The sequence below is a fragment of the Phalangium opilio genome, unplaced genomic scaffold (genome assembly GCF_054372755.1).
Source record: "Phalangium opilio isolate 3A_F unplaced genomic scaffold, DU_Popi_V2 ptg000002l_1, whole genome shotgun sequence".
Classification (NCBI taxonomy): domain Eukaryota; kingdom Metazoa; phylum Arthropoda; class Arachnida; order Opiliones; family Phalangiidae; genus Phalangium; species Phalangium opilio.
This window is the reverse complement of record NW_028324144.1, coordinates 8,758,818-8,771,028: the sequence shown is the minus strand read 5'-3', so window position 1 is coordinate 8,771,028 and position 12,211 is coordinate 8,758,818. Positions and strand designations below refer to the sequence as shown.

Genomic DNA, 12,211 nt, shown 5'->3' with positions numbered 1-12,211 from the left:
TGCTGTGGCAATTCCCAAACCGTAGAGGAACAACACGAATGCTCCGTATGTTTCGTTGAATGACATTGCTGCAAGACTTTTCATCGGTTTTTTCCAAGTAACTCTCGAAATATAGAAATTGCTTTTGGAAAACAAGTAATCCGTAAATTTTGTCTCGGTGGCTACCATCATTCTAAAATGAATGAAAAAGTAAAATTTAAATTGTAATTGCTAATCAATGAATGCCGTGCAATGAAAACTAAGCCCTTTATTCCTTACCCAAGAGTAATTTGCTCAATATATTCAGGGCACCTTTTCGCTTCGCTACTGACAGGAAAGACGAACAGTAGATTTTTGATTCGCTTTGCGTTGAAGTAGAAAAGCAATTTTCTGAAATCAGCGTCGCCTTCAAGAAGAACTGACATAAGGTTTTCGATGTAAAGCCTTGAAACAAAAATTCCAGTTTTTCCCAAAATCGTATCCAAATAAATTTCAACATCTAAGGCGTCTTCTACATCAATATATTCAACTCTCGAAGCCATAGACAATTCGGGTTCATTTTCCACAATTGACTTTTCCTGATAAAACACCTTAATTAAAAAAATTAAGCAGTTTTAACCTTAGCTTACCCATTCTCTAAAAAAGCCGGCGGCGCTGTCAGTAGGGCTAAATCGAATTTTTGCGACGGTGTATTTGCTGAAACTTTCTAGACTGTCGATCAAGACATGTTCGGTTGAGTACAGTTCCGTTTTCAAGGCGGATCCCATGAATATTGAAATGATTAAAATAGAAATCAGCCACGAACCGATTGTGATCCTCCATGAAATGCGTTTTGGAACCCGATTAAAGGCTGGAACACAATTTGAAATTATTTTCGAAAATTGTGCAATTATGAAAATATCTACCGGAGAAAGTCAATCGTCACTTGAGTTAAGTACTTACGCTCGAAGAAAAATATGCAAACGAAATCCCATGAGAAATTGAAATGGTTTAGAACTTTCTGACGGATACATGTTTGCTCTTGCCTTTTTCCTTGGCCCCTGTTTGTTACAAATTCGGAAAGCTTCGCCAGCAGCGGTAAAACGACGATGCACGAAACAAGCAGATATGAAACCTGAAAAAGACATTTTATCATTCGTAGCTTAGAGTTTTCGCCACACTTTCGGTGCAAAATAGTTTGGAAAATCATATCTTACCGTACTGTCGATGTTCAAGAAGGACATGGAATATTTTTCAACTTCAGTCGGTGGTCCAGTGATTAAAAGGAGCTCCGACGTCAAGTACACCGTTGAATAGTACCAAAAATCGTTCTTTGAAATATCCGAAAGTTCCACGGGGAATAATACACCCAACACATTCTGATGTAACCGTTTAAACTGATCTTACTCATGATCGGTGGGAATCAAGAAATTAATCTTATAAACTGAATGATTTTTACCTGAATTTGTATAATGGCGGTTCCATTTGTAGACAGATCAGCATAAGGAATAGGTAAAAGTTCAATTCTGGTAATTTAAAATGTAAAATTTGTTTTCAAAATTACATTACTCTTAAGTGGTATTTTCAATTTTTCAAAGTTATTATCAACGCCTTACTTTACGTTAAATACTTTGACATAAAACTCTATCATGACGTTGGTCAATTGCAATAATGACTCTATAGATAGAAGTTCCTAATAGACAAATATTCCACACCTTATAATCTCCATTGTCGATTTAAAGCGATTTTAAATTACCTCGCATACTATGACGGGAACACTCACCATCTTTGCCGCCCTGAAAAAATTGAAGAACTAGTGTTCTAATATCCGTTGAAATTTTTTGAATTATTTTTGTTACTTGTATTTGAAGAAGAGATCTTCGCTGTTATAAACTTTGGTTAAATTCATCCCAAAAACATTCTCGCAATTCATGGCTTCTCAGTTGTCAAAAAACAATTTTTAGAGGAATTCTTTCAAGGGATATAAATTTTGTGTTTTATTTTCCATTTCATAATGCAAGTCCTTCGAAAGAACCTCAACTGTTACCTCAAAATGCTTACCACGTACTTGAATGGAATTTTTTTTATTTGTGAATTCCCTTCGTAAAATGAGCTTACGATTGAGTAACACAAGGCAATAACTAGTGAGAATATGCACAGATGTTTCTGCATTGATTGAACCTTGGTTATAAAAAAATTGGTCTAATTATCCTCTGACATGTTTTCTGTGCAATTACAATGGAGTTAATTACGTTTCCTACATGGTAGCCTTCTCTTAATGATCATGTCAGGAAAGTTCCATGTTCAAAGTCGCATTATCCTCCTATATATATATATATATATATATATATATATATATATATATATATATAACCCAATAAGGGGATAACGCGACTACTCCCCTATTTATATTGTATATTGTATTTCGTTTCATACTTAAGCTATATTCACACTTAAACGGGAATCAGTATTGAATGTCTTCAATCAATGATTTTATGTCTAGCTTTTTCTTAAATAATTTACACGATTAGTGTTGATTTTTTTGTGTTTAATTTTAAAGAGTACAAGAAATGAATTATTTTTACAGCGAGTATTATTATTAGACATGTTTAAACGTTATTTGCGATAACTGCATCGCTAGACTAATATGGACAAAGCTTAAGACATTTAGAAACATTAACGAGAATTTACTAAAAACATGCACAACCGTATTTAGAGGCTAGCTTTTCTTGAATAATTTACAACATTAGTTTAAATTTATTTGTGTTTATTTTTAAAGAGTACAAGCATTGACATTTTTTACAATATAGTAATAGGCATGTTAAACAATTAATAATTGCAGTTGTTATGGTAATAGTCGTGGATTAAAGATAACCTTAAGATATTTTGTGGCATTAACTAGTATTTTACTAAAACCGTGTACGCCCGTAACTAGACTGCTAGGAATATTTTGAAACTTGGTACAAGTTGATCGTGTCACGGGGGAAGTCCAAAGGTTTTTATTTTTATATTAATTAAACTGGTCAATGTCCATTTATTATTCCACGCTCTCAATGCGCAAGGGATTTTAATTGGTGGTGACGGAGACCACTAGCACCCAAGACATTAAACTTTTTATAGTTTGGCGGAAGAATTATGAAAATAAGTTGTATTGCTCCTCGCTTCGATATTTCTAGAATTATTAATTGAATGGTACCCGATACCCGATACCGATATTCTTACTCCCAGCGTTTAGTTCACTGTGTTGATCCATGGTTCACTGATAGAAATCATAGAACAATAATTTATCGATGGAGGGAGAGTTTGTAGAACCCGGAGAGGCTTTTCAGGGACATGAACTGACCACAAGACCACTGTAGAGTCCATACTGGCGCTGACGAAGACTGAGCCGCTGTAAAAACAATGTAAAACAGTGTCGACACCATAAAACTCAACTATACTCACTGATTGCCAAATCAGTGGCGTCGCCAGGGGTTTTTTGGAGGCGCTTGAGCCCCCTTAAAATTTTCTGAAGCCCCTCCTAAAATTTCTTAAAAGCGCCCTATTATATTTACCGAAATACCGGTAGTTTCCGTAAATGTCCGGTAGAGGCATGACAGAAGCTTTGCAGAAGCTAGTGCTTCTAGCGGCCTCTAGTTCTCCTACGGAACATAATTAGATGCACGGGGGGCAAGGGACTAGTTTCCCCAATGTTAATATCCCCCAGTTTTTCCGTACGAAAAAAAGGGGGCGCCACGGTCGCGTTTCGAGAATCGGGTACTATAGCCAAAGCTAGAGTTGGCTATCCTTGTTTCATCCATGCCGAAAGCCTCTCCTAATTATTCAGTTGGGGTGAATTGAAGTTTTTCTATATGAAAGTGAAATGCACGTAGAAACACTATTTCATATTTATATCATCCAGAGCATATGTATACAGTCGTAACAGTCTATTTTCATGATTTTTCCATAGCATAGCTACCCTACACCGTCCCAAGCACTGAGAGCAACATCTTCCCCCTTTCGCCTCATAGTCTGGAGGATAGCTGAAATAATCGTGCACTTTTTCAAGAAAGCATGAAACTTGGTATAAAGTTACTTTTAAGTATATTAAGTCAATTAAAGATTGGAGGCATTCCGTATCTCTGTTGTGACAGCCGTGACAAGCCGTCAAAGCGGCCGTGAAATTAGCCTTATTCCTGATCAGCGCCACTAGGGTAGTGGCGAATTTTCGAACTACTAACTGACCATAGCCAATCAGAGGGCGCCAAAAACGGAAAGAAATTCTTTTTTACATTTCTGCTTTTTTTTACGAGTTAGCGGGCAAAAATCGTCGGTAAACGAGTTTTACGCGTGATTATTTCGTCCTAGAAGAGAAAACATCTTTGAAATGTCTGCTTTAAGGTATTTTTCACGATTAAAAACGATTTCAAATGACTGAAAATAAACTTTCGCCTTTAAAAACAGGAAAAAAGCAAGTTAACACGTTAAGCCTTGGCTCAATATTGACAGTTGAGTTGTCACAGTTTCGACCATGGACATTAGAATACTATAATGGTTTCGAGAAGTGGTTGAGCAGAGAAAGTAAAAGAAAGCTCGTATTTTTTCTCATTCAAACAAGACGGTGAAATTTAATCCTCAAATTTAGTTAAGAAATGTCAAAAAGAAACGCCGAAGAGAGTGTGAGGCCTAAGAAGCGAAGTGGACTTGTTGCTTCAACGTGTTTCGCTGAAGAATCTTCGAGGCGCTTATTCTGTATATGTAAGCAACCAAAGGACGTTACGCAAAAGATGTTACAATGTGGGACGTGCTTGGAATGGTATCATCCAAAATGCGTAAATTTAGAGGAAGAAGTACGACTTAATTTAATGCAAGATGAATGGTTATGTCAAGCATGTATTGATGTAATGGCGGTTAATCCAAATATGTCAAAAGAAGGTAGGGCAATAAATACGCCTAAAAGGTAATTGGTCAATTGATTATGCAGTTTTTTAATTAGGTTTGCTTAGACTTCAAGGCCGAGTAACGCCTAAGAATGGTTGGGGTAAAAAATTAGAGCTGACCGACTTGTCTGATGGTATAGCGGAAACTCATGCTACAGCAAAGCGTGAGCAAAAGCAAGGGTTCATGCTTTATAAAGAGGACAAGATTTTAGGCATTGAATCAAATCTTCAAGGTTTGTATATAAAATAAAATGTGAAGTAATTTACCATAAATAATACATACACATGCTTGTTTATATACATTGTTTTCAGGCTAGGAGGGTTCATACCATTTACAGGAGACCAGGCTACTCCGAGGAAAAAGTAGTCTGCACTTTTCTTCTACATGTAACCTTGTGCCAATGATATGAACCCTTCTAGCGCCAATGATATGAACCCTTCTAGCCTGAAAATATTTAGCCCCAAAATTATGAATAATGTATATAACACGATTTTCTGATTTAGGAAACTTGCTTTACTTCCGTGCAACTTGTGATGCTGATAGAAGACCAACTTCTTATAACTTATTTAGTTGTTTCGTTATTGATGAAGAGCCCAATAGACTCAAATGGATATCATGCTCATGCCCAGCCGGAACCAATGGTGATTGTAAACATTCTATCGCGTTACTTTATCAGTTATTGAACTGCGTAAGGGCAGGAGAAGAAACATTACCTCTACGAGGTGTTTGTACAACCCGCCTTCAAATGTGGCATATGAACAAACCAAGAACTGACGAGCCTCTATTGTTCAATGATTTAGAAATAGTGAAACACGATCCCGCTTACACTTACCAGCAAATATTTTATGACTCTCTTACCCTATTTTGCAATAGAATTATTTAATAAGCCTTCCACAACCTCTAAGTGATGGTTGGTGTTATGTGTTTGTTATATCTTTTAAGTCGGAGACAATTACAACACGTCAAGCTAATTCAAACTCTTGACAGTCAAGTTGGATTCACTATCTACAGTTGCAATGTAGATATTGAGAAGCTAGGAGCATTTGAAATATTCCAGCGCGAATTTTTGATATATTGATCCTATGAACAAAATAAATCTTTTCTGGTTATAAAATACTTCTTTAATGACTGTTTATATCAACTTTTGTCAACATATTTAAAGGTTTAACATATGGGTGCTCTGTTTTGACATTATTTTGTACATTAAATATAAATTAAATAAATGACCAAAACGCTTCATAAGAACGAAATCCCGTGTAGTATTTTACTGATTTATCACTATTAATAAACTTTGTTACTGTAAACTTCTCTTTACTACGCAATAACAATAACTCAAATTCATTTCTTAGGAGTTTTTGTTTACGTGGTGTATATGGTGTATAAGTGGATTTCAATGATATTCCACTACTTGGTTTTGATTATGACACTCTCAAATAACAGCTGCACCAACTTGGGGTTGAACTTCCGGAGTTGGTAGTGGTTCTTCAGGATGATTAGGATAGGTACGCAATTGATTAAGTTCCTCTGGATCAACATGTAATGCTCCCATTTCTTCCAACAACTGCGTTCTATCTTTTGGACTCATATGTCCAAATGCTTCTTTAGGAACCGTTTGGCTACGAGTAGGGGAATGCGGCATTGCATCCAAAACTTTTGTATTTTCAAATATTGATGGAATCGCGAATGGCTTGAGACGTTTACATTGAGAACCAATAGTTGGAAACTAGTCTGTCTGTAGAAAGTGTTTGGAGCAAATTCGTGAACTATTCAGGTCTAGTGGTTTAGTTCCTACCCCAGCTGCTATAGCGCCTAACCATTTCTGTCTCATAACTTTATCTCGAGGGTAGGCGTGGTAAGAAAGGTAACTTTGACTGTTTCTAAAGACTTCTATGACACAACGGTTGTTAATCTTGGAAATTTTGACTAATCTTGAGTTACAACTATTATATTTAAACTAAATCTTACGAATTGTACATTATATAATGCAATTTCTCCAAACTGTGGCAATATACTACACTGTCAGCAACTCAACTGTCAATATTGAGCCAAGGCTTAACGTGTTAACTTGCTTTTTTCCTGTTTTTAAAGGCGAAAGTTTATTTTCAGTCATTTGAAATCGTTTTTAATCGTGAAAAATACCTTAAAGCAGACATTTCAAAGATGTTTTCTCTTCTAGGACGAAATAATCACGCGTAAAACTCGTTTACCGACGATTTTTGCCCGCTAACTCGTAAAAAAAAGCAGAAATGTAAAAAAGAATTTCTTTCCGTTTTTGGCGCCCTCTGATTGGCTATGGTCAGTTAGTAGTTCGAAAATTCGCCACTACCCTAGTGGCGCTGATCAGGAATAAGGCTAATTGTAAACTCACCTAACATCATTTTAGGTAGCACCCCTCGAGATACGCAGCCTTCGAGCTATAGAGAAAATGTAGGGGTCGTGTATAAAGCAAAAATCTTTCGGATTCGTAGGAGCTCAGTAAGGAATGAAAGAAATTTTCAATAGAAAATCAAACCACGCGCTACAAAATGAAAAAAATTACTTAATTCTTAACTGCTATTATTGAACATTTTAAAATAACAATTTGGCAACATAATTAAAGGCATAATTTCGTATAAGCACAACTCCAAGTAACACCTGTTACTATTATTAATAAAAATATTTAACCATAAATATTATTAGAGTTGTAAACATTTTTTTAATCATTCATGTGTAAATGTGTATGGTTTAAATGTATTCCATTTTCATAGCAGTAAACACAATAGGAAAAAAGTTACTTCCAATAAAAGAAACCCTCCTTACACATGAAAGCCAACCGCTCTCTTAGAATTATTGAACATTTTAAAGTAATAACAGTTTCGCACCATAATTAGAGTCATAATTTCGCAACATAATTAGAGTCATAATTTCGCAACATAATTAGAGTTTTTAATCATTCATGTGTAAAATCCTCTATGGTTTAAATGTATTCCAAAATTTATAAACAAATTATGTTTAAAGATAGAGAAGTCTATGGCTCTTTAAATAATTAGCGCTTCACAACTCTAGGCACCCTCCACATTTACAAAGCGCAGTGCACGGTAGATTCGCTTTCTGATATTTACAATTACCTCGACAGCCTTTGACGCAACCGCACTTAATTATTTCTCTGCACACATCACCTGCTGGCGGCAAGGCCATCCAACAAACAAGGTTCATACTCAAATAACCCATTTTGGATTTATATTTTGTTCCATCCGACAAGTACCTGCCCCCAAATATGGCCCGCTTGGTAAGTCAGTTTTTCAGTGGTATTTTTTACATAAGAAGCAAATTTCCTAGTTTATCTTGGTTTCTTCGTTTCCTTTTAAATTTAGAGAATCGTCTTTCACTAACACGAACCTGTTCATAATTAAGCCGAAGTACAATTTAACTTGGATTTAACTACCGTAAGCAATCTTTATGACGGGAACTAAAATCTAATTTTATAAAAGAAAAATTCCGGTAACTTAACGTGAACCACGCTCTGCACTAAACAACTATGATATGAAGTCCTAATATTTTTTGTCATGCAAAAGATCACTAAAACCCAGTAAATAACCTAAAAAACCAGAAAAAATTCCATTCTATCACCACAATACTAAAATTTGCCATGAATTTTCAGATCTTTACAACTTAACAAGCATAAATTAGCAGTATTGGGATACCGAATTTCTGAATGCCTGTATCATAAAAATATTTTTCAATCTTTAAAGTGTGAAGAATAATTAAAATATTCTCAAATTATTACTTAAAAATGTTGACAGTTGTTTATTCTTAAATGGTGCGAAATTGTTACTTTAAAATGTTCAATAATTCTAAGAGAGCGGTAGCTCTCTTAGATAAGACTTCATATTGGCTTTCATGTATAAGGAGGGTTTCTTTTATTGGAAGTAACTTTTTTCCTATTGTGTTTACTGCTATGAAAATGGAATACATTTAAACCATAGAGGGTTTTACATATGAATGATTAAAAAAAGTTGTTTACAACTCTAATAATATTTATGGTTAAATATTTTTATTAATAATAGTAACAGATGTTACTTGGAGTTGTGCTTATACGAAATTATGCCTTTAATTATGTTGCCAAATTGTTATTTTAAAATGTTCAATAATAGCAGTTAAGAATTAAGTAATTTTTTTCATTTTGTAGCGCGTGGTTTGATTTTCTATTGAAAATTTCTTTCATTTTCTTACTGAGCTCCTACGAATCGGAGAGATTTTTGCTTTATACACGACCCCTACATTTTCTCTATAGCTCGAAGGCTGCGCATCTCGAGGGGTGCTACCTAAAATGATGTTAGGTGAGTTTACAATTTCACGGCCGCTTTGACGGCTTGTCACGGCTGTCACAACAGAGATACAGAATGCCTCCAATCTTTAATTGACTTAATATGCTTCAAACTAACTTTATACCAAGTTTCATGCTTTCTTGAAAAAGTGCATGATTTTATTAAAAATCGACAGTTATCCTCCAGACTATCAATCGCCTGCCTTCCGAAGAAAGGTCTAAAAAATAACTTCTCCCCGTCCTCTCTTGCCACTAAAGTACCGAGGATCTCCTAATCGAATAATTTGAAATTTTGTCATTAACGCCCCCCCTCAATTAAGCACGCCCACTAGTCACACTCGAGTTTAGTCTAGTCCTGATTAATAAAATTAATTTGTGTGATGCGAAAACTTTTGTGATAAAACATGCGTTCAGTCCTTAATAACCTTTCCTTATTTTATTACTCTAATATTCGCCTTATAGACAAGAGTGTGTCATGATAAAAGTGATGAGTTTTGAAAAATTGGAAACACAATGCTTTAGGGAGGGCTTAAGCCCTCCCAAATTCGAGACCCTGGCGACGCCAATGAACAATATACACTAATAACAAATAAAATTTAAGATTTAGCGACACATTTTATTCATAATGTATACCACTTCCATTTGGACTATTAACTATTGGCAAAAGTCCATTAAATTAACCTAGGAAGTAAACAATTACAATAGCTGGTATAGCGTTCGTCTCTGCTAGGTTAAGAACTCCCTCTAACTCCATAGGTGGCGGGGTTCGTTTCTTCCCCGGTTCCTAACCCTGTTTGAAATATTTCACGTGAATGGGGCGTGACTTCTTCAGCCCATGAACGCTGGATCTGTAAAGGGCATCCGGGAATGGCTACTTCCTAGGCTAATTCAATGGACTTCTGCTATTGAAAACATTCAACAGCACCCGGTTTATTAAACTAACCTTGAAACGCCATTCTTGTCGAACTGGGTTACTGGGGTGACTTTCGGTAAATTCGGTTTCATTCAACTTAAGCCTTTGTCTGTCAATAGGGTTAAAGACGATATAATATTTTTAGTGTCGTCGTATGTCTGGAAGCTATATAAATGAAGTCTTATCTAAGAGAGCAACCGCTCTCATAGAACTTTGCAGAGTTCAGCGTCTTAAAGACCGACTTCCATCGAAAAGAGTTCTAGCGAACTGAAAGCCGAGCATCGAGACTAACAATGGAGCGACCGTGCCGATTTTCGAATCGCCGCCCGGGTAAAAGATGGAAGGGTTCTAGCTAACTGAAAGTCGTGCAATGTGGGTCTAGCGAACTGAAGATACACAATAGAGAATTTCCTTCAGGGAAAAGCAAAAATTCGAGAGGAAATCTATTTAAAAGAATATCTATTGTTCATCTTCAGTTCGCTAGAACCACATTGCACCGCTTTCAGTTAGCTAGATTCCTTCCAATCGTAGCCTACGTTAATCGTAGGCTACGTTCCAACTTTGACCCAGCGGGGCTTCGAAAATCGGCACGGTCGCTTCATCGTTAGTCTCGATGCTCGGTTTTCAGTTCGCTAGAACCCTTTTCGCTGGAAGTCGGCCTTTAAAATTCTCGGACCACGCGGAATTGAAAAATAAAGTTGAATAAGCCAGTTTTAACTCTTGCCAATATTGGAGTCATCATTGCTTTCATTTACATCCAAATCCCAATATTGCAAATCAAATTAGATATTAAAAATGAAAAATTACGAAATCGGACAAATTTACTAAAAGTTGAAAAATGTCAACCTATTATGCTATCAAAGTAGTAATTTCAGTAACATAATAGGCCTAAAGCTTAAAGACGTTTGTGAACCCAAATTGATTCACTACTATAAAGTTTGTCAACATACTAGTCTTCCATCATTATGGTCCTAATTTCCTTTGCTAATTGCTTAAATGAAAATTATTTATTATTGTTTTTACGTATTGTAAGGTCTTTGTACCGGTAACCTCCGCAAATAGGCTAGCCTACAGGGTTGATTGCGAATATACTAATTATTTGCGAAATAAATATTTTTAATACTAACTATTACCGGTAACCTCGGCAAGTTTTGATGGAAGTTAGAAACCGGGTACGACCGTGGAGGAAAACTCTAACTCGCAAACTCTACGCCGAAGGGTTTGTTCATAGGTTGTTTTACCAGGTGCCACCATGATTCGGTATCGAATCAGCCTCTCCAACGTAATTATATTATGCCTAAATTTCACAAGAAAAGGACGATATAAAATTGTGACAATGTCCGCGCCATGAAACGTAGTTAGAAATGGTTGAACATTGATCGAATATTGTATTGATTATTGCCTTCTTCCTGCTGCTATGCGTAAAAACCAACTCATTTCGCAAATGAAAAGAAATCTTTTCTTAGGCTAGAATAGGACTGTACAAGAAAACATGACTTTGCGAGGGTAATTTTACGATGTAACACGATATTCATCGGATATAAAATATTTCAGCGCGGATTGTACCTTTGTGGTTTGCTTAGTTCATGAGCATCTTGGAAGGGTCACGCGTCATGGTGAAATGAAAATATAATTAAAATTATAATAAAAAAAAATAAAATATAATGCGAATCAATCGGCGAAACAATTTATTGAAACATTTTTAGTACATTTAAATGATAATCGAAATTGAGCAAATTAGCCAATTTAAAAAATAATTACTTTTCACTTAAAAATTAAAAATGGAAATGAAATAAGTCTTGGAAATTGTGTATTAATACAAGGATAACACAAATATGGCAACGTAACTATTGAGATTAAATAAAAAAAAAATAAGAAAATGACAAATCATCAAAAAAAAAGTATAAAAAATTATTAAACTTTTGACTTGAAAAGTTGAATGTTTAAATAAAAAAGATATTTTGACACGAAATGTTTCGACGGAAATGTGAATAAAACAAAACTGCAATTAAATCTGGTTTATGATATTAAAGCTGTATGTACAAATATCAAAGAAAAGAAATTTTTCAAAATTTCAAATTCAAAAAGTATCAAATGAAAAAGTAATTTTTAAA

At 35.3% G+C, this 12,211-nt stretch overlaps 1 protein-coding gene and 2 long non-coding RNA genes across 7 annotated transcripts; 2 read left to right on the top strand and 1 right to left on the bottom strand.

Moving 5' to 3' along the window:
• The first annotated feature begins 3,533 nt into the window (after window positions 1-3,533).
• On the top strand, window positions 3,534-8,651 carry LOC149718657 (uncharacterized). Its single transcript, XR_016373133.1, has 5 exons — window positions 3,534-3,789; window positions 3,908-4,021; window positions 7,994-8,146; window positions 8,232-8,446; window positions 8,519-8,651. It is a non-coding gene; the product is annotated as an uncharacterized LOC149718657 (long non-coding RNA).
• LOC149718659 (uncharacterized) lies at window positions 4,138-6,128 on the top strand. Its single transcript, XM_089850948.1, has 5 exons — window positions 4,138-4,338; window positions 4,402-4,518; window positions 4,583-4,872; window positions 4,934-5,110; window positions 5,382-6,128. Exons 3-5 carry the CDS (start codon window positions 4,590-4,592, stop codon window positions 5,759-5,761), a joined length of 840 nt encoding a protein of 279 aa, XP_089707074.1. The 5' UTR covers window positions 4,138-4,338; window positions 4,402-4,518; window positions 4,583-4,589; the 3' UTR covers window positions 5,762-6,128.
• LOC149718658 (uncharacterized) lies at window positions 5,977-7,236 on the bottom strand. 5 transcript variants are annotated; one of them, XR_016372847.1, is made up of 3 exons: window positions 7,018-7,236; window positions 6,844-6,954; window positions 5,977-6,765 (listed from the first exon to the last, which is right to left on the bottom strand). It is a non-coding gene; the product is annotated as an uncharacterized LOC149718658 (long non-coding RNA). The 5 variants fall into 5 exon arrangements; XR_016372949.1 differs by having other exon boundaries at window positions 5,977-6,762; XR_016372745.1 differs by having other exon boundaries at window positions 5,977-6,954; window positions 7,018-7,232.
• Window positions 8,652-12,211: the final 3,560 nt, after the last annotated feature.